The 27,464-nt window shown below is 41.4% G+C and overlaps 2 protein-coding genes across 3 annotated transcripts in view; one reads left to right on the top strand and one right to left on the bottom strand.

Moving 5' to 3' along the window:
- Flo2 (flotillin-2) overlaps positions 1-27,464 on the bottom strand; it is a 224,906-nt gene that overhangs the window by 22,055 nt on the left and 175,387 nt on the right. The window contains exon 1 of one of the 2 annotated variants that reach the window (XM_072303530.1): positions 16,585-16,651. The exons of the other annotated variant lie outside the window; for it this stretch is intronic. Within the exon in view, the coding sequence (XP_072159631.1) occupies positions 16,585-16,636 (52 nt within the window). The 5' untranslated portion in view covers positions 16,637-16,651. Of the gene's footprint in view, positions 1-16,584; positions 16,652-27,464 lie in introns of those variants that run through there. 2 annotated transcript variants of the gene reach the window in all.
- Positions 1,642-26,210, top strand: LOC140225262 (glucose dehydrogenase [FAD, quinone]-like). The gene is given in 8 exon segments (XM_072303529.1): positions 1,642-2,173; positions 14,210-14,433; positions 16,723-16,893; positions 17,596-17,971; positions 19,491-19,770; positions 21,256-21,714; positions 23,583-23,600; positions 23,602-26,210. Coding segments are annotated over 7 exon segments (1,887 nt in total). The 5' UTR covers positions 1,642-2,173; positions 14,210-14,225; the 3' UTR covers positions 23,977-26,210.

Below are 27,464 nucleotides of genomic sequence, written 5' to 3'. Positions count from 1 at the left end.
CGTCTTGAGCGGAGCGCGGCGATGATTCGAGAAATCCCGTTAGACGATACTCATTTCTCGATGCCGGCTTCCCACCGCATTCCCGCGGTCTTGCCGGGCGTCCGCGGCGAGAACCCGTCGGCCGGGCCGCGAGTCCCGATTTCGGCCACCAGGCGGCAGCGGTGTCGCGTTGCCCAAGAGCCAGAAGAGGCACAAGTGCCACCAATAAACCCCGTTATTAAGACAGGTGTTTAGTAACAAATAAGACCACACTTCGCGTCCGGCAACGACCCCAGTTCGCGCTTCCTCCCGAGGGATCCCGAGCCGCGACTCGCGCTTTTAACTCGCGCTTTCCACTCGCGCTTTCCCGAGGTTTCCCGCGGAGCGATCCGGCCACGCGTCCGGAGTCAACTCCGGCGTTTCCGCGACGTCTTGGCAGTTTTCCGCGACGTCTTCGCAGTTTCCCACGACGTTTTCACAGTTTCCCGCGACGTCTCCGCAGTTTCCCGCGACGTCTTCGCAGTTTCCCACGACGTCTTCGCAGTTTCCCACGACGGTTTTGCAGTTTCCCAAGACGTCTTTGAAGTTACTCACGACGTCTCCTGTGTTTTCCTCGATTGACACGCTTTTCCGAGTTGATTTTACCGGGATCGGTGCGTGATTTACACCGTCAAAGTGACTCGACGATTGGCCTTGACCCGTCCCCTCTGATCAACACAGTTCTCTGAGTTAATTTTCGTGGGATTGGTGCGTGGTGTAAATCATTGACGTTAAAATTGTTCCCACTCTTTCGGTCTTCTAACCCTGACTCCAGCATTTCTTCGACCTAATCTCTTTGCATTCAGTGTTCCCTGTCTGTGCGTCTTGAAGGATTACTTTAAAACTCCGCGAAATTTTGGCGAGAAATCACAAATTTTTACGACGAGTCTTGCTATTTTTTTTTCGATTGTGTGTCCACGACCGCGTTGTACCACGGTGTTTTTTGAGGACAGAAAAGAACAGAGAGGAGCTCCAGGAGTGCGCTGTTCTTGAGTGAAAATCGAGAGAAACAAAAAACAGATTGAAGATCGATAAAGAAACTGCGATCGGCGAGGACAAAACCCACATGGACACACGGGTGTTTTGTTGACCCGTTTCCGGTGTGAAGTCGGTGTTGAGTGGTGTCCGTTCGGACAAATCAGTTCGTTGGTAAACTGGTCCTCGGTGGACTGAGCGGCGTGTCATCTCTGTGAACACTCGACCCTTCAAAGCTCCAGAGTTTAGAAACATCGAAATATGTGTGAAAACAGTTCTAAAAGTCAAAATGAAATACTTTAAATGCAATTCACGGATAGTTCTCAGTTGTTCCGTGACGACAATTAGAAAAATATAACCCGATCAAGTTAGTAAACAGTTGGGATTGTTTGCTCAAACTCATTTTATAAAACGGCCGGTTTTGGTGCGATATTCAAACTTCCTAGATATGAAATACTTTTTTGAAAAAACTTAAATTTTTACGTATTCATTTTTCACATCCTTTCAATAATTTAAAAGTTCGTGAAGCTTTGTTCGAAACTGATCAAAGTTCACACTAAAAGTTGGTTCATCGTTAAGGCAACATTTTAAAAGTGCCAAGTTCAAAGTGACCTGCGATTCGAATAGTTCGATTGTGAGAAAGTTCGTGAAACTTTTTTCGGAACTTACCAAAGTTTACATCACAATTTGATCATCACTAAGGCAACATTTTCAAAGTTCCAAGTTCAAATTGACCTGCTATTCTGAAAGTTCGCGAGGGTTTTCTCGGAACTTATCAAAGTTCACATTAAAAGTTGATTCATCGCTGAGGTAACATTTTAAAAGTTCGAATTTCAAAGTGACCTACGATTCTGAAAGTTCGATTGTGCGAAAGTTGTGCGCGGGTGCGGAGTGTTGGGAGGTGTTTGAGTGACCCGCGACGTCTAAAGGAGGGCGAATTCAAAGGGAAAGGAGGCCAAAGTTGCTGGGGACCCGCGCTGGTTTCGGCGTCCGAAAAATGCCGGCGGAATGCGAAGGCGGGAGTGCGGTTTTCCGTTTCCGGTGTGACACTCGGGCGCGAGGATCGGCGTAGCGGCTAAGATGAAGCGGAGACGACACAACAGGATAAAAGTTTGGACTAATTTCGCGATAAATGTCTCCAATTGTGATCAGTCACCGATCATAACCTAGAACTTGGAATGTGAGTACAAACGGCCCTAACGAGCCTCCCATGTTTAATATTGATGAGCTGCTCCCCGCTTGCGAATCCGTTTTGACGGCTCAATATGCTATTTTTCCCGTTGAGGGATCCGTTATGGCGAAATTCGTGCTTTTAACCTCGAAATGGAAGCGTAAACTCGAAGCAAATTGCTTTGGTTTGTACGTGGAGGAAATAAAATTTGGTTCATGTGGAAAACAGAACTTTCTCGATCTATGTGATTTTCCAGTCACCTAATCTTGGTATAACCACACCAGGAAAAAAACACATTGGATCTAGAGTCCAAGCCTCTTTAAAACATCGACAAGAAAAAATACTCTTGATTCAATCAGATTTAAGCTTAAATTAAGAACCAAGCCTCTTAATTTGAGCGTATTTCCTTTTGATTCAAGCTTAAATCTGATTGAATCAAGAGTCCTTTTTCTTGTTAATGTTTTCAAGAGTCTGGACTCTAGATACGATTTTTTTTTCCAGTGCAGAGATGTCGGTCACGCAGGTGCAAAACTTCAGTTCAGTTTACTGAAATTTGGTGCTTAAGACCAAAAACTTCGATTATACGAACAGAAATAGTTCGGTGTTCAATATGAACCGAAGGTCACCCCCTGCGCAACCGAAATCTCAATTTGCCCTTTGACTTTTCTACCCGTGCGTTTAAGTCTCTCGGTGAATATCAAAATTATAGTGAGATCATGGGAGATTTTCGGCTTTTTACTTACGTCTTGGTCTGGAAAATAACTCATGAGATTCTTGCAAAACAATTATGAGTCCAAAAAGAAGTGCAACTTTGGAACTTTATTAAAAATTTAGAGTGAAGAATGAACTTTCGTGGGCAATTATTCAAAAATCCCTGTCAGCAGCGATTTAGGTCTCTGGTCTCGGTATATTTTTACAATCGTAAAAAAAAAAGCTGAACCGATTTACTAGAAACAAGTTCTATTACACGTGCCAAAGTTCGCCCGCATGGAACACTGTATGGTTTGGTTTGTATAACCTAATGACGTTTGCTGATGCAATAAACCGAATAGTTGGTGAATATTTATAGAGCTGTTGGATTATCAGAGACCCGAAACGTTCGGTGCTTATTCGACGAACTATTCGGTTTAACTAACCAAACGTCGGTTCGGCAGAATGAATATTCGGTTGTTTGAACCAAAAAAACTGTGCTCCACATGTACCGAATTTTGACACGTTTAACCGAGCCAATGAGAACAAATTTTATCGTTCCAGCTAAACAGAGCTTTTGATCACGGAAGTTAAAATTTGGTTCAGTTTACCGAAATTCGGTTCTTGTGACCGAAAACTACGGTTATTGATGGGCTGATTACTGTTATTGATAGACAAAGCGATAGAAAAATAGAAAATGGAGCAATCCTATCGGTGAAAGCGCGGGTGGTTGAGAAAGAGGTAAGAGAGTATAAACTAACGGAAAGCTGTACGATGTCACCTTCGTCGATCACTTTGTCTATCAATGTCAACAAACATCCCGCTGAATTGAAAAAGTTTGGTGTTCAATATGAATCGAAGTTCACTCCTGCGACCAAACTTTTTACCTCAATGTCGCCTCCGACATTTCTACTCGTGCGTTTAAGTCTCTCGGTTACTATTGAAACCGTTGTGAACTTGTGGGAGATTTTTGACTTGTTATTCATGCCTCGTTCTAAAAATTAGTTTCTGAGGTTCTTGCTCAAGAAATTCAAGTTAGTTCAACTTGAAAATTAAGAGCTTCACCAAAAATTTGAAGTGAAAAACATTCTTTTGTAAAGCGAGAGGTTTTAAGAAAATTATTCAAAAATTCCTGTCGACCATTATATAATGCAGCGATTTACGTATTAACACACAATATTTTATAGGTCGTAGGTACTTAAAAAGCCCCTTCCGGATGAATATAGTAAACTACTTGGTCTTTCGGTGGGCGACATTCACGCAAAACCGACTTCCGCTGCCGCATTTACACCGTAAGAAAAAGTGACCGACATTCAGAGTTAAAACAGGAAGTACGAATATATCATAGTTCAGCAGGAAACTTTCTTTATCCCCAGATTTCTTAGGGTGATCTAATATTTCGGTCGCTTTTACCAAAATTCCATCGAGTAACCGAGTCCTTTTCGTTGATCTTACTGAAAAAAATTACTTAAAATAATCATGACCACGAAAATGTTTAGCAGTGCATATGAAGAATTCATCTGATCTACTGTAAGTTTCATCATCATCAGCCAGCACACACAGCACACGCAGCATACACACCAAACAGTTCGACCTGGAATTTTGTTTTTTCACGACACAAAGAGTCATATTCCAAGTTCAAAACCAAATTCCAGGTCGAACTGTTCGATGTTTTTAAGAAAAAAGTGCCATGTATTACCCATCAATCTCTTCGAAAAAATCTGGAGAATTGAAATTTGGAATCTCCGTCGAATAAATTTCTCCTTGTTTGCGAGATAAATTCGATGAAAAATGAGCCCCGTGTTATTTCCCACAAGGGCCCCAGAAAGTGGGCACCAGACGGATCAGTCAATTGGAGACAACTCGTAAAAGTAAGGGGTGCCACTCGGTCTGGCATTCAAATTGCTGCTCTATTTTAGAGAACCTATATTGAGAGAGTATGGCCACTGGTGTTACCACCTCTGATTGGCTCAGCCATCTCAGGCTGAATGGAGCCCTTAGGACCCAAAAATGGTGGACGCCATAAATTAATGTAATGCAAAATGACTCGAAATGTAGTTTTTTTTGCTTATCGTAACGAGAAATTTACCCAAATGCACTATTGCGACTTCTTTACATATTTTTAAGGCTAATCGTGTGCAATTTTTGAGAAAAATTATCTTAGATATAGTAAGGTTGGCAGCAAGTGCCAACCGTGATAACCGTTGGTGATAACCGTCAAAAGTTGGCAATGACCCCCCTCCCATCCACAAAAACCAAAACAAAGCACCGCCATTTTTGGGTCCTAAGCCTCTCCATGGGGCCCAGTGGCCATACTCTCTCAATATAAGTACTCTATTCTATTTCTCTTTGCCTCGAATACCTCGTTTAACTGACCAACGACATAAGGATTCCCCTTCTGCGGACAGAGATGTAACGTCTCGGCCGGAGGCATGGCGGTGTTACGTTACGGAAGTTACGGATTGGCAACAGGGAGGGAGGGGGAGGGCGGCCTTGACACCGGGGACGGGCAGACGATAGGTCACTGGCCATTGCGGCGGGCCGGGAGCCACGCAACACGCAACCAGGCAACACAAACATCGACGCGTTGCGGCTCCGGTCAATCAACTTGACCCGCCTTCCTCCTTCCGACTCCGAGAACCGCGACCTGCTCCTGCTCCAACCCCCCCCCCCCTCCACTTTTGTCACTCCCACGGAGTCCTCCACCTGACCCCTGAGGATCAACAACGATCCTCAATTCTTATCTTCGGCATTAGTTCCAGAAAAATCCACCATGTCGCGCTGCTGAAATCTGCTCAGTGGCGGTGCCGGCACGTCGTCAAAACAGCGCTGAGAAAAAAATATGGTAGATTTTACCATACTAGGGCTTTTTTTTTATGCGGATCGCAGTGGAACGCGGTGGATCGCGATGAACATCGGTATTTTTTTATTCCGTTCCTCAGCGTGATCCAAGCGTTCCAGGTGGATCAGGGTGGAACGCTGGATCGCTCTTCCGAGGTGGGGCGAGCTCGCGATCCACTGTGATCCTAACCTAATGCGAGGAAGTTGCCGTCCCCAAAAAATCAAAACAATAACAAATCGAACCAAATTCCAAGTTTGAATTTTTTTATCACTTGGAACACTTGGATCGCTCAGGATTCCGATCCAGTGCGTTCCACTGCGATCCACCCTGATCCGCGATAAAAAAAAAAGCCCTACTCTGACACAGTGATTCGCACTAAAAAAAAAATTCTCAGCTTTTTTACCAAGGTCCGTTGGTACCTTTACCATCTCACTTTTTTTACCAATTGTTGGTAATTTTATCAAGACAGACTGGTAAACTTACCTAAAAACCGGTATTTTTACTGTTGTTTTCAGGTAAGAATACCACTTTTATAGGTAATCAATTCCCGGTAACTTTGCCATTTTATCTCGGTAATTCTACCATAGTCGATGAAAAATATTGGCATTTTACCAAGGTCCAGTAAAATTACCGAGAAAGTTCAATAATTTTACCGAGATTTCTAGGTAAAATTACCAATTCCATAAATGGTAATTTTACCAAGAAAAAACTGGGATCAAATAGAACCCTGAATTCTTGGTATAATTTTACCCTTTTCTTAGAAAATACACCGAGATTTTTTTTTCAGTGTGACACAGTGATTCGAGTATAGTAATAAAAACCAGACTCTATGGCAGCATTCACCATATTATGGTATCACCAGAGTTCTGGTGAATACTACTATAATTCTGGTTCATTCCATCATATAGTATGGCACTGTGTAAGAAATCAAGTAGACTTATAGTAGATGTTACCACATTATTTTTCAGAGAGGGATTGCAACTACCTTTGCCTCTGAAGGCTGATTATTGAAATTTATGAGCAAAGCAATAGACTAAGAAGACTTTGAATAGTTTTTTTTTAAATATTTTACTTCACGAAAATTTACTTCCTCCTTGAATTTTTAGTAAAGTTCCGAGGTTGCACTTTCTTTTGGGCTTACATTAACTGTGCAAGAATCCCATAAGCTATGGTGTGAGTAACATGCCGCAAGTTTCCCGTGAATTCACAACAGTTTTGATATTAGCCGAGAGACTTAAACGCATGGGTAGAAATATCAGAGGCCACATTGAGATACTAAGTTCTTGTGCAGGGAGTGAACTCCGGTTCAAATTGAACACCGAACTTTCCCATTTAAGCGAGATGTTTCTTAAAGTTGATGGAAAATACAATAGACACAGAAGACAAAGAGAAAATGGAGCAATCCCTCTGGTTGAAACGGATGGTTGTTAAAAACTGAGGGGGAAAATGATGGACTAACTATGGAGTTGACCCATGATGGGTTTCTCGTAGGTTAACGTTAGTTGGTCTATTATTGCTTATACCTCCTTTGTTGATTGCAACCACCCACTTCCACCAATGAATTCGCTCCATGTTCTTTTTGTCTTCTCTGTGTACAACTTTTTCTGTTACATTCAAAAATCACTTTGCTGGTGCTCTGCACCACTTTTTCAAAGTTTTTTTTAAGCAAAAACATCTTGATGAATGCGTACATTTTGAAGGTCTAAAATAGCATTACATTGCAGCGTTTAACATACAACTTGTGTATATTCTCCCGTTAAAGCCCCTTACTCAGCCTCGCTCACCCGTGTGGGGCGTTAAGTTGACAACAAAATTTTAACAACATATGCAAAAGTTAGGCCAAAGCGCTGAGATTGAGGTTGCCACATTTTCTGTTGCACAGACTGTTGTGTGGTAATATTTATTGCGCGATCAGACTACAGACACATTCGTTTTTTCATAAGTGGGAGGTTTCAATGTACGCATCGAAAAACGTTACATATGTTAGTTAGGAGTTATTTCCAGCAATCTCCGTTGCGCAAATTGTGTTTCACGCGAAATTTTTTAATTTTTCTTTATAAATGTATTCATACGATAAAAATTTTCAGAACATATTCGACCTTCGTTGTTATCGTACTTACCTTTAAGCTTTGACTTTCTTCAATCAAGGTGCAACACTTTTGTAATGACTTTTACCCTTCAAGGGTTTTAGAAAATATGATAAACACGAAATATCTTCGATAACTAGAGGAAACTGACAAAAGACATCTAGTTAACAAATTTGAAGACATTGATTTCTGTCGTAGACAAGAGAGTTTTATAAATTGCCAATATTTGAATATAATTCAAAAATTCATCAAAATTAGGTAAAGGTCTCTTTATTCAGCGAGGTCTGCAACGAGATAACGAGATGAACATAATTTTTTCAGATTTTTCAGTTACTGTTCGGAATGCAAAAGAAGAAAAAAATCAGAGATGCAAGAAATTTTAGAGTGTACTTTAAAAAAATCCCACGATTACAGAAACAAAGAGTTGGAAGCCTGCATTTTAACGGATACTTCATTTTTACGTGTCGGAGGTTGATATTTTAAAATGAGGATATCGAAATCAGGGATTCGAAGTAAACTCAAAACAGCGGAGTGCATTTTCGGAAGTTTGCTAAGTACAACACTGTGCTAAAATCAATGCGCACGAACTTTTTAGTTTGAGTTTGACAACATGGCATTGCAGAAAATGAAAACGTGACAGCAGTCGCGTAGATCAACTGAACGAGTCGTGCGTTGCAATATCTGAGAGAAAACCACAAAATAAGCCGATATTTTTTCTTCCTTTCCTTCATGGAAGTCAAAGAATTGTTAAATTTTCTTACTTTTACCCATCACTTGCAAAGTGAAAGGATCAAGCATCCTTTAAAGCCACAAGTAGACTGTAGATTACGTAAGCTTATTGAGAAGATTATTGATTATAGAAGACTTGATTTGGTCAAAAAAGGGTCATTATTCCTAAAAAGTTGTCACTACCACGCGTCGATATTTTTTACGTAGCAACTGATGGTATTTGGTTTTTTTAACAACAAAGCCATTCCCTCAGAGGAAAAAAATGATGATGAGTGAATGTTAGATAAATTTTATATTTTTAAGGAAATTCATCACACATACAACAAAAATTCCGGTTGCAAAAACCAAACTTTTGTTTATATTGCTACAAAAAAGTTTTTGGTTCAGGTAGCCAAGGTTTCACAGAATCACAAAACCAACACTGAAAAAAATATGCCGGTAGATTTTACCATCTCTGACACAGTGATACGAATATGGTAATAAACACCAGACTCTATGGTGGCATTTACCATACTATGGTAAGAATCACCAGAGTTCTGGCGAATACTACTATAATTCTGGTTATTTCCACTAAATAGTATCACTGTGTAAAAAATCAAGTAGACTCATAGTAAATGTCACCATACTTTTTTTTCAGTGAAGCTGTGATTCGCACAGACAAAGTTTTCGGTATAAAATATGCGTGCAAGTATGTACGGCTACCGAAAACAATTTGGTTGGTAAAGGTTTTTATGACCGAAAGGTTCTAAGGGTCGTATGAACCGAAGCAACTTACCCTATTTGAGGCATCACACGGTTCATAACGTTATCGGTTCCCGTTCGAGGATAGTCGTTACATAAAAATTTGAATAATTGAGGGGCTTGGAGGACAAGGCGCATAAGTGCAGTTTTTACTATTTCGAGAAAAATCTATTTAAAGTTTCCAAATTATATAAAGCCTTATGGCGGAAAGAAATTTCAAACTCACATTTTGATGTTTAAAAATTGGATTTCATAGGTGAATTTTTCATAGAATTTATTTTAAACCTAGATTTAGTTAAAATCACTGATACGTCATTTCTTCCGAAAACTGCACTTAAACGCCATGTCCTCCAAGTCCCTCGATTCTGGCCTCTGACTGGTGCAAAAGTAAGTCGTTTTGTGACCAACAATATACCATTAAAATTAAACGATCTTCAAGAATAACGATAAGACGCAGTCATTGTGTCAAAATGACTTTTTAGTAGGTATTTTACACTAGTTCTTTCGGGTTCTTTATTAAAAAAGCTGTGCCAGATAATTGTGACGGTCACCACAGGGTCCTGGTATTCCGTACTAGTAGATGAGCAAAGACGAAATTATGATCAAGAAGGCTGAGGCTGCAATAATGAGAACAAAGCGTTGCTGTGATCCATTAAAACCTGATTGAAACTAGGCCTCATAATCGGCCGGTTGACGTCATGGTTGTTCAGCTTCATGAATTGTTGCCAATTTGTTTAGAATGTTCGGATTTTTTTCATTGCGGACCTCATCCCACACGAGGCCTCAAGATTCACTATAGAAACATGCTGTCCGAAACAAGAGAGCCGTGAGTCTATTTCAGATTTTTTTAAATTTTTTTGAAAAAATGCCCTACTGCAGGGAACTGCAGGGAACTTAACAAAAATTTGGATCACGTTATTTAAGCAAACGAGTCCTTATCGAAGACAATGAAACTGGTGCAAGAGACGATAAGGTAAATGGGTCATGGTTAGAGGATGATTAAAAAACACCTCATAGCTATACAATTTAATGGATACATAGGGGGTTTTGGCGGGTGCTTCTCGATTCCACCTCTACGGCCACGCTGTAAAATAGCGTCATTCAAATTTTTTCATGAGTTCCTGGCCTGTTTTACGTGCGATACTGGTCCTATAAATACTATTGCACATAAAACTATCATCGCATGGACACTGGAAAAATGGGGAACGCTGGTGATTAGGCCATTTATTATGCATCCAAGAAAAATGAAAAAATCTGAACTGCGGTTGCGGAGTTTTTGCTGCGGACACAAAGGCGGAATTAGACACTTCCAACGGAGGGGGGTGCAAAAGGGGTCCAGGGGGCTTCCCGCAGGAATGTTTTGAAATTTTAAAACATCGAGTCACTTTCGACGTGAATAATTTCCAATTATGAGCGCATTTCCTTCTTCTTTCCTTCTTTCCTTCCTTCTTTCTTTCTTCCCTCTTTTTTCCTCCCTTTTTTCGGGCAAACGGAGGGTGTGTACGCCCCTTCCGCCCCCCTATTCCCCCTGGACCCGCTTAAGTGTAGACAGCAGTGTAGGTGATTGATATCCTCTTAGAGAGGTATCATCCTAGAGCAACCAACTCGTGGAAACGTTCATAAACTATTTCGAGGTGCGAACTGATAAAAAACTGCGAAAATCCGATTTTCCAGCATAATCTGGGTTTGGGGCAAGAAAGCGACAGCAGATGTCTATGACTCGTCATTAAGATCATGGATGCCACGTTTAGCATAAAAAATCTGACTAAAACTTGTGAAATCTGTATTTGACTTCAATATTCAAAAGTCAAAAGAATTTCACTATAAAATGTACTAAAAAAGGAGCCCAAGCGCATTCTGAGCTAAACTTGTTCACACGTACGATATTTTGAATTCCCTCCGTCTTCTAATTTTCAATATCAATTGGACTGCATTTTGCAATTTGGGACTATAAATTCTGGCTCCTATGGAAAAACACTTAAGTACATAGGGAAACAATGGCACATACGTCGTTTTTAAACCGGGCTAGAATTTTTGGATCCAAAATTGCAAAATGTAGTCCAATTAAACCGCGTTTAGCAGAAAGGAACCAAGACAAATTAGCTATTGCCAAATTTAATTGGGAAATTTAATTTCTTTACATTACTATGTTTGTGCGGATACATACACACAAGTCGGTTTATAGCAATCCCTGGCGCTCTAGGACGCCTAACCTCCACTGCCCCCTCCCTGTTGAACCACATCCCCTCGGGAATCTAGCATCTTAACATTTGTGCTTTAATCTCATCCCTTAAACCTCTCCTTTGGCATCCTCCGCGCCTTCCTCCTTGTGCAGATTCCTTTGGAAATTGTAAGGAATTTACTTCGTAGTGTGCGAAAATTTCACCGAAATTTGCACAAAAATCCGCTCAATCGTTCTCAAGTAAAATATTAAATTGCCCACTTAAATTTGGCAATAGCTAATGCGGCTTGGTTTCTTTCTGCTTAACGTGGTCTAATTGATAGCCCAAAACTACACAGATAAGTTCCCGCGCAGGTGCACAGAAATTCACCTCGTAACTTAAGATTGATTAAGATGTTTGAGCGCATCTCTTGGCGCGATTGGAAATGGCTCAATTAATCATTGTCTCTGTAAAAAAAGGAGACGCGGTCAAAATCGCCATCGATCGACCGGAGCATCATCAACTGGAAATCATTCTGATTAGAAAGATAGTGACCCGCTTTCGGACTCGGAGCGATAAACGGACGATTACTCTCATTACGAGGCAATTTACTTTCTTCGAGAGATGAGGATATCGTCCGGCTCTGTGAGCTGAATGCAAAAAGCAATGCAGAAAACTTCATTTTTCATTTTGAGATCTTCCAATGGAAAAGGAACCCTTGGGTTGGAATATTGGTGTATCTTTACTTACATAGGCGGATCCAGGGCCCCCGTTCGCCCGAAAAAAATGATAAAAAAAAGGGAAGAAAGAGAGAAAGAAGGAACGGGAGAAAATAAGAAGTAAGGACGCTTATATTTGGTACTTATTCATGACGAAATTGACTGAAACTGCAAATGAGATGCTTTAAAATTTTAAAAATTTTCGGGGGAGGGGACCCCCTTCTGCTCCCACCCGTTCGAAGTGTCTGGATCCGCCAATGCTTACTTCTGCTTGTTTCTATTGCCTGTTGATTTGCTTCAACCCTAGTTAGAAGACAGGCACTTCAAGCTTCTGATAAATTTTAAACAGAGGTTGAAATTTGTATTTCGAAATAATAGAACAGAAAATGCTATTCATGCCATGGGTTATGTTCCATGGACCCGGAAAAATTATTTAAAAATATGTTTTAAATTTTTGCTCCGCCAGAAGAGTAAAATTTCGGGGTTTGGTAAAACAAGGTTTGACAAAAGTGTTTTGAGAACACCGCTCAGGGAGATTTGAGATGAGAGTTTAAAACTGCAAAAAAATTGCGACAACAATTGCAACAGTCGATCTCCTGTTTTTTTGATGCCACAAAATCGCTGTTCAACAGACTTGTTCAGTCATAATATTTTTAGTGTGCAGATTTAAAATTGTGACTTTTGCTAGACCATTCGAGGGGCTTGGAGCACAAGGTGCATAAGTACAGTTTTCGCTATTTCGAGAAATGCGTTTTTTAAGTTTCAAAATTACATGGATCCTTACGACGGAAAGAAAGGGTCAAACTGATTTTTTGATGCTTAAAAATTGAAATTTGGGAGCGAATTTTCCTCACAATATGCATTATAAGGTGATTCGATGGACGCCACATTTTGTGCCAGTACGACATGCGATGTATCGCATCGATTGGTTCCATTTTTTCAGCTACTCGTAATTTTTCTCGAATTTTGATATCGTAATTCTGTTGTCGGGAGACTAAAGATTCCATACTTACCAATTTTGACAAACAAATTCAACGTAATAAAGGCGTGGTTTTTTCAGAGGAAGAATATCGCATTCGAGTGCAGTTTCGAAATAAGTATCGAATGCGATAATTTTCCTCTAAAAAAACCATGCCTGTAATACGTTGAATTTATTTGTCAAAATTGGTATGGATTCTTTAGTCTCCTGACAACAGAATTGCGCTCTTAAAATTTGAGAAAAATGACGAGTAGCTGAAAAAATGGAACCAATCGATGCGATACATCACATGTCGTTCTGACACAAAATATGGCGTCCATCAAATCACCTCAATCTCCTATCGCATTGTTAAGGCGCAAAGATACAACTATTCGTACTCTCCGGAATGCGGGAGGTATCACACCACAATTGAAGGCGTTTTGGAAACTGCCAATTTTCCACAGCTAGATTCTTGTGTCACATAAATAGGGTGTCTACTAAAACTGGCTGGCCAAAAATGAGTACTGTTACAGTACTTTTAGAGCGTATCCCAAAAAATTCAGTACCTCCTCTAGAGAGACATTTAGTACTTTTCCAGGATATCCATTGGACAACATTCGAAAATTTGAAACAAAATTGCAATCTCAAAATTCGAGAAAAATGACGTGTAGCTGAAAAAATGGAACCAATCAATGCGATATATCACATGGATTACATTTTGCAAAAAGGAACCACTAGCATTGCAATGTTGCTAAGACGGTGCAACTTCTTTTGTTTTGGAGGAAAAACCCGATTATCCATTCATAGTTTTTATTTTACTCGCTAAAAACTGTAAATTTAAGACAAAAATTACCATCTAAATTTCATAGTTTTTCACGATTTCCGCAATTTTATTGCAAAAGATGAAGTTGCACAATCTTAGCATCATTGCAATGCTAGTGGTTCCTTTTTGCAAAATGCAATCCACATGTCGTTTTGGCACAAAATATGACGTCCATCGAATCACCTTAATATCTCAATTTTTTCCAAAACTGCACTTATGCGCTTTGTCCTTCAACCCTCTTATTTCCACTTGAATTGATACTGATGTTGGTTTTGGTGTGTTGGGGTGTTTTAGAGGAGACTCGGGCGCGATGAGCGGGGTTGCAGACACGATCCCGGCGCTGGCGGGGATGGCGGCTTCGGCGGCCTCGAACGTGGCCTGGATCGCGCCGGTGCTCATGGCGGCGCTGGCCTATTTCAACTACGACCTCCTCGACCCGGACGCCCGGCCCGTCAACGTCCAGACCAGGCTCCTCTACCCGGAGTACGATTTCATCATCGTCGGCGGCGGCTCCGCAGGTACGTACTTTCTTACGAAACACTAAGGTAAAGGCTCTATTTCTACGCCAACGCCTTGATACAACTATTCGAACTTGCCGGATGTCCGGGTTGCATACACAAACATTTGTAGGCGCTCTGACTATTCTAGCGCGAGAGGCGAAGTCCTTGGCTGCGCTTACGGATCGCTAACAAGACGATCTGCTACGTCGACTAACAATACTGCCGTGCTAAGGAAAAACGTCCTATGAGCCTTCAGACGTTGGCAAAATTCCTTTGAAAATTCACGAATTTTCAGTAAATATTAAAAATATGTTTCTTCCGGTTTCGTGGAGAATTTTGTTTCTAATTTCATCTGAAATATCCGCAAATTTCATGGAAATTTTTTCAAAAAATTACCTAAAACTTTTTCTTCCTCTGAGAGGAAATGTGGCAACGCTCGGATGTTCATACGACGTTTTTCCTTATCACAGCAAAATAAGAGGGATACCATCAACCACGGTGTTCAGGACATAGAGAACGCTTAAAATTCGAGGTGTGATGAAAAAGCACAGGAAAATTTCCCGTATAAATTTCATAATAACCGCGCGCAGAGGTTTTGAAACATTGCGTTTCAGATTTGCGGTTTTTGAGATTAACTACTTTAAGCTCACAGATACCTAACCAAACAGAACTATGTGCATTAATACATGAGCTCTGAGACCCATAAAAATTTATGCATAACAGGGCTCACGTCATAATGCACATAGTTCCGTTTGGCAGAAATGCGTTCAATTACAAGAGCATCATACTGTCGCATCATGATCAAGCACTGAAAAAATGCACCATAGCACTTCTCGTGACGATTTGCGAGGGCACCAGAAGACGCAAAAAGTAAATAAAGCAAACCTCCAAACGTCTGCGTTGCCAAGTGTGAGATTAGAATCAGAAAGTCCTAAATGAAGATAATAACTTTGGTCGCAATGTTCATATCCGTGAGATTTTAACAAAAACTATGACGAATCCTGCGGCACTTAAAAAATCATGAATAATGCTTCTCTGGAAGATAAAAATACTTCTGGTTTTGATCGTGGCGTAAGTCGTACTGGACAACTCGCGGAATGTCAATGTGGCAATCATGTGCAGTGTTCATTGTTTGTAATTCGAGTCAATGATGAAAAATGCGTTATTTGCAAACTTCCAAACTGACGATTCAACCGAGCGAACAATTCAGAGTTTGACGCGGTCGCTGAAAGCGTGTCATCCGAGACTTGTGTGTCTTTGGATCAAGGGCAGAGGAAAATGCTTTACCTTCGAGGCACGCGTAAATCCATTGTCCGGAAAATTCAAACGTATTTCCTTAAGGAAATTTCCTCAAGCGGGAAATACTTTGTAAATATTTTAAAAGAACTGATTCTCTAGCATTTTACGGAACTCTATCTGTGCTAAATTCAATATGAATGGATTCCTGATACAGTAGGTCCGCGGTATCCGCGATTGGCTTTTAGCGGCATAACCACAGTATCCGCGAACTCGTGGCTCGCTTATCCGCGATCCCGCGGTTAACAGACTAAGTTTAAGAAACTTTTAAAAAGGCAAGGAAATATAACGTCACCAATGGTGAAAGAAGACGAAGAAGAAGAGAAACCGCCGCAATTTACGAAAGGTTATGAATAAGTTATTAGGGAATGCCCTGGATGTTGGCGAGAAGGCTCTTGAGATTGAACCTCACATAGAAAAGGCGTTACCATTTGAACGTGAGCTGTATCCTCCCCTACCTATAGGTAAAAAAAAGACCTGCGCAGAAAACTAACCCAACCCACGTTGACATCATTTTTCACCAAAAATTATAGATAAAAATTGACTTTTAGTGTATTTTTTGTAGGAAATATACTATTTTCATTCAATCTGTCTCGGTTTCCCCTATTTTCCACGAGAGCGCAATCCCCCCATAACCGTGAATTTGGTATCCGCGAGTTCTTCCCAGAACGCATCCCTCGTGGATACCGAGGATCTACTTCTACTGTATCGTAAACTAGATATTGAGCCTTATTGCAACTCGTGACTTGTAATGAAGGGTTGCATAGACCAATTATTCATTCTGGGATTTCTGGGCTCAAACACTGTTAGTTCTAGATTTAGGGACCCCGTCAGAGCGACTGTTTTGAACTAGAAATCAACTAGAATACTGACCGGAAGTTTGCAATATCACAGAGCAAGATACGTGTTTTTCAGGATTTATCATCGATGTGCACTCTGACTTTCTGTAAGCTAACGGTACACGCGTTGTTTTAATGCACAAGTTTTAATGAAAGAACTGAAACTTTTCAGGAGCCGTTTTAGCCAACCGACTGACTGAAATCGAGAACTGGAATGTGTTACTTTTGGAGGCAGGCGGAGATGAGACTGAAATATCGGATGTACCTCTTTTGGCAGCTTATTTGCAGCTTAGTCAACTCGACTGGAAATATAAGACTGAACCTTCGGATTCTGCGTGTTTAGGTACGTATTAAACTGTGCTCATCACCGAATGAAATTGGACGGCATTGACTGAAAAAACTCAGAATTTTGATTTTATTTGATTTCACAACCAAAGATAAGGAAACTACCGTCTTGTGTAGACAAAAAGTTTCCACTGAAGGATTTTCCCCCTATTGCCTCCTGGTGTAGGATGACAAAATATGCATCTATTAAGGAAAAAAACCCAAGGAGGTTTTTTACCCTCAATTTGATGAAATACATTCCAAAGATCCCTAAAAATGGCAAAGGAAGGCACATTGGAACATGGAGAGTAAAGTCTCGATCCTGCTACATCTCCTCAATTGCAATTCGTTGATTCTTGGTTAATCTACTAAAAAGTGGTTTTAATTTTTTTTTTTAAGTCTTGCACATTATTACGTAAGTGAGTTTGGAAGATGTACAAATTTATTTTTTGCCCAAAACAGATATCAGAACTGAATCAATTGTTTTCAAAAAAGAACCAGTCCATTTTTGCACGAGCCTTGGCTTGCATAAAAGGACGTGCTAACTAGGACTCATCGAGGAATAGACGTGTTCCCTTTTGAAAACAACTGATTCAACTATGCTGATTTCTCATTATACTGACGGAAAAAAATGTCGAAAAAGGTAAAAAAAAACTGTAATGAAACTTTGATTTAATTTTTGCACAATTTGATTTACTGAAAAATCCTTGACTTTTTCTAGCAATGAAAAACCGTCGATGCAACTGGCCGCGAGGGAAAGTGATCGGGGGTTCGAGCGTGCTCAACTACATGCTGTACGTGCGGGGGAACAAGAAGGACTACGCCCATTGGGAGTCCCTGGGGAACCCGGGGTGGGGCCCGGCGGAGGCCCTGTACTACTTCAAGAAGTCCGAGGACAACATGAACCCCTACCTGAGCCGGTCCCCCTTCCACGGCACCGGGGGCTACCTCACCATCACCGAGGCCCCGTGGCACACGCCGCTGGCCGCCGCCTTCGTCCAGGCCGGCGAGGAGATGGGCTACCCCAACAGGGACATCAACGGCGAGTTCCAGACCGGGTTCATGGTCGCCCAGGCCACGCTCCGCAGGGGGGCTAGGTTAGTACCATAGAAGTACCGTTCAATGAACGTCACAAAAAATCAGTTCACATTGGGATTTGCACGGAGAAAAAAACTTCGTGCGTGGGACCCGAAGTTTAGGTCATATGGATCTCTGAAATGTTTGGATTGACCATCCGAACACTTAAGGTCCAGCTGCTGAGGTTTGGATCACACATCTGAAACTTCAGTTCTTACGTCTGAAGTACTTCGGTTTTCACATCCGAAGAACTTCGGTTCTCAAATCTGAAGTACTTCAGATGTGTGATCCGAACCTCGACAGCTAGACCTCAAGAGTTCAGATGCTCAATCTGAAAACTTCAGAGATCCATATGACCTAAACTTCGGGTCCCACGCACGAGGTTTTTTTCCGTGTGGGGCGTTTGAGAACGCAATCAGCCTTGCATCATAAAACGCAAAATGTTCGCGGCATTTACAGGAATGGGCCTGTTACAAGGTGGGGGGATTTGCAAATTGATAACTGATTCCAAAGGCGAATTTTGCGAAAAGAACGATGACACTATTGGAAATTCTTGAAAACACCTCCAAAACTATAAAAAAAGCTGTTTTAGGAACCGACCCGTTCAAACCGGTCACTTTTACGCGGGAACAGATCCGGTACACTCGCAACGTTATAGCAAATGAGAAGCCTCATATCTTTATCAAGGAGTAGCCAATTCCTTGCATACAAATAAATTGTAAACGATGAAGAGACCAGGTTTGTCACGTACTGTGACGTCACGAGTGTACCGGATCCGCCCCCGCACAAGAAAGAAAGTTTTGAAAATCCGAATTTTTAAGTTGATTTCTTGGGGAGGGAGAGCTTCCGTTGGTTAAAAAACTCGGAAAAATTCCTGTTACATCAATATCCTCAATTCTTTCGATACAAGCCTCCATTCAACGAAATTCGAAAAATTTCGAAAATGTGAAATTCTCGCTCGAATTGCGACAAAAATGACGTAGACACAAACATTGGTGGCTTGAAGATTAACAGACTGCACAGTCGCCATCTTTCAGGCAAATACTACTCTGAGAATCAGCGCGCAGGGGATTGCATTCTTTCCAGGCTTCCTTAAAAAAACACGTGTGGTATGAAGGAAAAAATTCCGGACCTTCTTGCGGAATTTCCGCACTTTTTCATTTCTTCCGAATCGCCCATAAAAAATCTATTTCTAGACTTTCCGGACGAATAAACACCCTCAGGGTGGCATGAAACGTATGAAGGAAATGAAAGATTGGAAATTTCATTGAAATATTTCATGAAATTTCACGAGATTGTAAAATATTTCATATTTTTCAGGGGCTGGAGAATGCAACCCGCGCTCAAACACCCAAAAATAGAAGATCTTAATTTTTACATTTTGCGGAACATGAAAAGGAACTTATATTTTTCAACATGTTTCATAAATTTCTGAAATCTCATGAAATATTTTACGTGAAATTTCAAGATTTTATTTTTCATGAAATTTCGCCACCCTGAACACCCTGGACTGGAATAAACGATGTTTATTATTCTCAGGTGCAGCACGGCGAAATCGTTCCTGCGGCCGGCGCGACTGAGGCCGAACCTGCACATCGCGATGCACAGTCACGTGACGAGGGTGCTGATCAACCCGAAGACGAAGATCGCCTACGGGGTGGAGTTCTCGAGGGACGAGAAGATCAACATTGTGCGGGCCCGGAAGGAGGTCATCCTCTCGGCCGGCTCCATCAACAGCCCGCAGATCCTCATGCTCTCAGGCATAGGCCCCAAGAGCGACCTCCTCAAGCTCTCCATACCTGTTATCCAGGATCTCAAGGTACTCGCTCACAATCAAACATAGATTTTAAAAAAACAACTTAATCGGCCCGAAACACTGACAAAGAAACAACTTAAAACGGGACTAAGGCCGCAAAGAATAAAAAAAACACATAAAATAAAATAAAAATCCCGGGACGTTTCGCAATAACAATAATAACGGTGAGGCTTATAGTGTCCTTCTTTTAATTTTCTTGTTTTGCCGGTTGAAAATGCGGGTGTGATCCCTGCGAAACGTTCCGGGTTTTTTATTTATTTTTATGTGTTTCTTTTTATTATTTGTGGCCTTAGTCCCGTTTTAAGTTGTTTCTTTCATAGATTTTAACGTTGATTTATTAGGAGCAGGAAATTAGTGGTTTCAAGTGGAATGTACTTCAGAAACGAAGTTTATAAGAGAGAAATCAACGATTTCAGGTGGCAAGTATTCTGGAAGAAAGTTCACTGAGAAAAAAGTTCTGTAACAAATATTGAACCTCGGTTCATGTGTGATCGTCCAAATTTTTCGGTTCGGGTAACCTAAATTTTCGGCAGCAGAAATAGAACTTCTCCTTTCACCAAAAAGTTCGGTTGCCTAAACCGAAAAAGTTCGATGTACATATGAACTGAAGTTCAATATTTGCTATCGAACATTGTTTCTCATTGGACTTGTTGATATTGTTGATATAAAATTTCAATTTTATGGATGAAGGGGTGATTTGAAAAAACGGCAAAAACTTGCCATGATTATTTTGGGGCTGAAAATGCAATGGTTAGATGATAAGGGATTTTCATTTTGAAATACTCTGAAATTTGTCCGATTTTGAATCGCCTAAAAGAAATCTTATACTGAAATTCCTCAATCCCCCCCCCCCCCCCCAGAGAAGTTCCACTCTCAAGCCCAAAGGCATTGTAAACGTCAGCCGCCTTCACGTTAAGCACACGCATATTCGTGAAACGAGTATAGTTGTATGCTGGTCAAGCGCCGCGGTTGTACAAGTCAAGCGCCTACATTTCTGTGGATACAAAACGCATACCCGTAAAGCACGCATAGTTGCATGCAGGCGTTGGCATTAAAAAAACCGAACTTCTCCATTTCTGTGGATGCAACAAGCACATCCGTGAAGCAAGTGGATTGCATTTTGCAAAAAGGAACCACTAGCATTGCAATGATGCTAAAATTGTGCAACTTCATGTTTTGCAATAAAATTGCGGAAATCGTGAAAAACTATGAAATTTAGATGGTAATTTTTGTCTTAAATTTACAGTTTTTAACGAGTAAAATAGAAACTATTAATAGATAATCGGGTTTTTACTCCAAGACAAAAGAAGTTGCACAATAGTAGCAACATTGCAATGCTACTGGTTCCTTTTCGCAAAATGCAATCCAAGTATAGTTGCATGGACGTCAAAAAAATAAAGCCCCTTCATTTCTGTTTGTACAACGCACATCCGTAAAGCACGCATGGTTGCATCTCACTCTTGATGCGCGACATTTTCTATTTTCCAGGTGGGGCACAACCTGCAGGACCACGTGGGCCTGGGCGGGTTCACGTTCCTGATCAACGAGAAGATCTCGATCGTGCAGGACCGGATCGAGTCGGTGCCGTCGGTGCTCAAGTACGCCATGCTCGGCGACGGCCCGCTCACGGTGCCGGGCGGCGTGGAGGCCCTGGCCTTCGTCAACACCAAGTACGCCAACGAGACGGAGGACTACCCGGACATCGAGTTCCACCTCGTCTCCGGCTCGACCAACTCGGACGGCGGCGTCCAGATCCGCAAGGCCCACGGCCTCACCGACGAGTTCTACGAGAACGTCTTCGCCCCGATCAACAACCAGGACGTCTGGTCGGCCATCCCGGTCCTCCTCCGCCCCAAGTCCCGGGGGTTCATCAAGCTCCGCAGCAAGAACCCCTTCGACTACCCCGTCATCATCCCCAACTACTTCAAGGAGAACATCGACATCAAGGTAAACAGAAACCCCATTCTAAGCTTTCTTCAATCGTTACTATAAGGGCCGTTTGTAAGATCTCCTGTCAACCTCTGGTCACCAAACCAGTGGTCAGACTCTGACCAGCAGTCAATCTCGTAATCAGGCTAACTACTGGTTTGTGAGTGAGAACAAAGGCTGACCGGGACTTGACCTGAAGAAAACCGGGAGTTATACACACCTATACCTCTGGTCGAGCTCTGGTCAGCTTAAACCACCAGTTTGACAAGCACCTGACCAGAGGTCTTACAATCGGCCCTTAGGGCCGATTGTAAGACCTCTGGTCAAGGGCCGATTGTAAGACCTCTGGTCAGGTGCTTGTCTAAGTGGTGGTTTGAGCTGACCAGAGGTAGGTATGTGTATGACTTCCGGTTTTCTTCAGGTCAAGTCCCGGTCAGCCTTTGTTCTCACTCACAAACCAGTAGTTAGCCTGATTACGAGATTGACTGCTGGTCAGAGTCTGACCACTGGTTTGGTGACCAGAGGTTGACAGGAGATCTTACAAACGGCCCTAGATCGGGACACTCATGATGGTGCCAATTGCAGGCTGATTGTTGGAATTGATTGACAAAGCGATTTACGAAGAGGACATAGGGAGTAAGGAGCGATCTTATTGGTTGAAATGGGTGGTTCCTATGGACTAAGGGAGAAAATGAGAGACAAAGTTTAAGGTCTCTCGTGGGTTGCCGTTCGTTAGTCTTTTACCTACGTTCTCTGTCTATTGCAATCACCCGCTTCCACAAATAGGATCCCTCCATATCCCTTTTAAAGTCTACTTTGTCTATCGCTTCGTCTTCCAATTTCAACAATCAGCCCGCTGGTTTCACCCCCGTATTTTTGATTAGATTAAGGACCCGTCCTCAGAACTAAGTCAGACTCTCTGAGAGAAAGTGATAGATCTAAAGCAACACAGAAAATCAGAGGTAGGGGTTAGGTCCCAACCGGTGGATGATATAGACAGGGCCGGATTAAGGGGGTGGCTAAATGGGCCGCGGCCCATGGCGGCAAAATTAGGGGGCGGCAAATTTTGCAATTTTTTTAAATGCAGGTACAAACAAATCGGATTCAGAAAAAAAATTACAAACAAGAAAAGGTGACAAAATCTCTCATTTCCTGAGAGTTCATTAATTTCTAATTTTGTCGTATTTCGGTGATACAAAAGACTGCGCACCTTTAATTAGTTGAGTTAAGAGAAACCAAACACGTAATTTGGCCTGGAGCGGCGCGGTGTAAAGAGAAATGATGACGAGGACTTGAGATGAAAAGAAGAAGTCATCGACGCGGTGGTCGGCATGTAACATTTATTAGCGCCTACGAGACTGCATGAATACTTCACTTATTGCGTCAAACACAGTACGGTCAACAGCGGTCGACGCGGCGCGGTGTGAAACGCACAGTGCCTACAAGACTACATGAATACTTCACGCATTGCGCCATACACAGTGTGGTCAGCGCAGCACGGCGGCGGAAGTTAAAATTATTAAACCACATTTATGTTTGTTCTTCCTTAATTGTTTAAGCAATTTCAAACTGCCTTAGCTGAACACTTTCCCCCTTCAGTTTCGTACTGGTGCGCATCAGAGTTCAAAAATTTAATTTTGACTCTAATGTTAATTGTTGGAACTTCTTGGCTTTGTTTTCCCCGCGAAATGGTGTGGACCCAGCACCATTTCTCCACCTTGTTACACACAGTTCGGGCCACTTCTTAGTGTTTTTTTCTTCATCCTAACTTAGTTAATTCTAATTAGACTGCTTCCGTGCCCTGATTTGTCCAAATTTCTGGGCTTCCTAAATGCGTGTAAACCATGTGATAAAGTTAATAAATTCCGACTTGGTTTCATCCGCAGGTTCTAACGGAAGGCGTGGAAAATTGCGCTGGCGATGAGCAAGACGAAGACGATGCAGCGGTTCGGCTCGAAGCTGCACTACCTGCCGTTCCCGGGCTGCGTGCAAGTGCCCATGTATACGGACGCCTACTGGGAGTGCATGATCCGCCACTACTCCTGCACCATCTACCACCCGGTGGGCACGGCCAAGATGGGGCCCTACTGGGACCCGGACGCCGTCGTCGACCCCCAGCTCCGGGTCTACGGCATCAAAGGTCTCCGGGTCATCGACGGCTCCATCATGCCCACCCAGGTCAGCGGCAACACCAACGCCCCCATCATCATGATCGCCGAGAAGGGCGCCGACCTCGTCAAGGAGTTCTGGTGCAAAGACTGTCCGCATGTACGGCGATAGGCCCTTTAAGAACTCATGGTGACGTGTGAAAGATTATACTATAGGAGCTTTACCACTCAACCCTTGAAATTAGAGTACCTATATTGAGAGAGTATGGCCACTGGGGTTACCACCTCTGATTGGCTCAGCCATCTTAGGCTAAATGGAGCCCTTAGGACCCAAAAATGGCGGACGCCATAAATTAATGTAATGCAAAATGACTCAAAATGTAGTTTTCTTTGTTTATCGTAACGAGAAATTTACTCAAATGCACTATTGCGACATCTTTACATATTTTTAAGGCTAATCGTGTGCAATTTTTGAGAAAAATTATCTTAGATGTAGTAAGGTTGGCAGCAAGTGCGGTTGGTGATAACCGTCAAAAGTTGGCAATGACCCCCCTCCCATACACAAAAACCAAAACAAAGCACCGCCATTTTTGGGTCCTAAGCCTCTCCATGGGGCCCAGTGGCCATACTCTCTCAATATAGGTACTCTACTTGAAATTACCCCCCAATGGAACCACGTTCAGCAGAAAGGAACCAAGCCATATCAACTATTGCCAAATTTAATTGGGCAATTCAATTTTTTACGAGAGAAAGTATGCACGGATTCCTTTGAAAATTTTAGGGAATTCGCTCCTTGCTATGCAAAAAATTCACTAACATTTGCACAAAAATCCGCTCAACAGTTTTCATGTAAAAAATGTATTTGCCCGATGAAATTTGGCAATAGCTGGTGTGGCTTGGTTTCTTTCTGCTTAACGCGGTCCAATGAGAGTACTTTCATACGCCGAATTTGGCCATTGAGTCTCATGGAAACTCTTAGAATCAGAGACAAAGAGAGATCCTCCGTCATCCTCTTGGCGACAGGTAACAACTTTCTGTTTCGAGAATACAACACTTTTTTATGGTAAATTTTAAAAGAGCAACAGTCATCCTACCTCCTGGGTGGATGATGAACTTCAGGTGATGTAATGAGCGAAACAAGTTTACCGAACTTCAGTTTATTTGCAAAACGGAATGCTCAACACGTTCTTAAACATCCACCTAGTAGGTAGGTCTATAGTTAGATGTTGGAGTTCCGAAAGTAAAAGCTTTTTTTTCTTTTTTTCTGCTATTTGATGGCTTTGTGTCTAAGCACCTGCAGCCAACTTTAAAGTAAAAGCTTCTACAACTGACAATTATACCGATGGAGGGTTTCTTTTTCTTTCAGCCTAGGATCCAAAAAATGATGGCGACTCTTGGTGGGAATACTTGGGAGCGGGTGAGAGGGAATTGTTGCCAACCTTTCACGTTAATCACCTACTCCACCTGTTATAAAATTTGTCATTATAGAGATGCAAGTTGAAATTATTTTTTTCAAATTTAAAGCACTAAATTGGTTTCAAAACTGATTGAACACGTCTAAATATGTGATTCAAGTAAAACTCACGGCAATACAAGCAAAAGAAAGCAAATTGTCTGCACTTTAAATCATCTAGGTGTGACGTCTACCATTTTTTTGGGTCCTAAGAGCTGCATTAAACCTAAGATGACAACGAGGAAATACGATAACTGTTGGTTCCCACGAGGGAATGTTCGATCCGCAAAAGAGAGTTTCCAACATTCCTGGGATGTTAATAAAATGGCCTCTTTTTGTTTCTAAAAAGTTGTTCATCAAGGTTAGGAATTAATTTATTTGTAAATATAGTTTTAAATGTTTTCTATGTTCTTTGTTCTGCTCGTCTTCATGTTAGTTTTGCCATTCAACACATTTGATGATACTAGATTCTATGGTTCCAAAAAACACTAATCATAGTCTAATCTTGAATCTTTAAGGGCTCTGTCTGGCCGGCCCTGCGAGTCGATTATTGAAATTTATGGATAAAACTATAGACAAAGAAGACATAAGGAGTATAGAGCGATTCTATTGGTTGAAATGGGTGGTTCTCATAGACTATGGGAGTAAATGATGGACTCTCTCGTGGGTTGCCGTTAGTTGGTCTATTACCTACGTCCTTTGTCTATCGAAACCACCCGCTTCCACCAACAGGATCCGTCCATATAATTTTTGTCTTCTTTGTCTATTGCTTTGTCTGTCAATTTAAATAATCAGCCCGCAGGCAAGCGGTAATAGAACTCCGACCCCATCATTATGCTCATCGAGAAAGGCGCCGACTTCATGAAAGAGTTCTGGTGTAAAGACTGCCAGCTTGTAAAGTAGCTTATCTAGAATATGAATTAACTTATTGTGTAAATATAATTTTTAAGCTATGTTCTGGTGTTTTTCAATTCGCTCTTCTCCGCTCGAACCTGAAAATATCTATGGTCAGTGTTTAGACAGTACTAATGAAAGGAAAATCTACGTGATGTAATGGAGAGGTGTAATTGAACAAATCGTCATTGCGTCATGCGCCATGCGCCACAAAATTATGTCTGGCGAGAGATAAACTTGAAATTTCCAGTTTTTCTGGAAACATGTGTAAGGTGTGAAGTAAAGAGATGAATCAGCGGAAGACCGAAATATTACACCTCACATCGATGAGCGTGGTACGTCGAAGATAAAACAATGCTCGTGCTCTTTGCAGCTGGGCCATAGGTGCCGCATTAATTGGAAAATCGCAGATTTTCACTCTTGCAGGTGAATGAATATGAGTTTATTCTTAAAAGTAAAAAAAATATATAAACAGGGTTGCACGGGTGAAATGAAAAATATGAAATATTGAAAATTTCCGTGGAATATTTCATGAAATCTCACCAAGTTATGAAGAATTTGAAACAGATTTTCAGGGGCTGGGTGTGCAACACGGCACTAAAAAACACCAAAAAGCAAAAACCAGTCGCCTTTCATTAAATGTGGTTGCATATAATTCCGAAATATATTTTTCAAAGTTTTTCATATTTTTCTGAAATTTCATGAAATTTTTCACATGAAATTTCAAGATTTTATTTTTCATGAAAAATTGCAACCCTGTATATAAATGTTTAGAACATCAAGATAACTATCGCTGAGGAAAAATTGACGAGGCACCTCCTCCACCTATACAACTTGTAAATCCAGAAGAAATTTTGGTGGTTTTCGTTGTCACTCCTAAGTTTTGAAATTCTTATCTATGATTGAGTGACAATTAAAGACATTTTCATTGTCGAAAAACCCTCATGTAATGCAGTATGAATGATCGATTATCGATAATTCCCCATTTGAAGCTATGGTAAAGAATCGATTATTAAGGCGTTCGTTGCGAACACCCTATTTATCAATCCTATTCCATAAGTTAGATTGGCAGATCAATCGATATATCGCAAAGCGCGCCGGGTCACTGATTCAATGACTAAATGTTCCATATGAATGAATTACCTTTACCAAAATCAACAACTTTATGAATATTTCAGCCTCGCTCGGATGAATACATTTTGTTTTTTGTTTTTTGTTTTTCTTTCTTAAATTCAAAGTAAATTTTTGGACCACCCTAAAATCAAACGATTTTCAAAGAATAATTTCGAAATACAATCCAGATATGAGCCTTC

Source organism: Bemisia tabaci, chromosome 8 (genome assembly GCF_918797505.1).
Source record: "Bemisia tabaci chromosome 8, PGI_BMITA_v3".
In the NCBI taxonomy this organism is placed as follows: domain Eukaryota; kingdom Metazoa; phylum Arthropoda; class Insecta; order Hemiptera; family Aleyrodidae; genus Bemisia; species Bemisia tabaci.
This window is presented reverse-complemented; position numbering and strand designations above follow the sequence as displayed.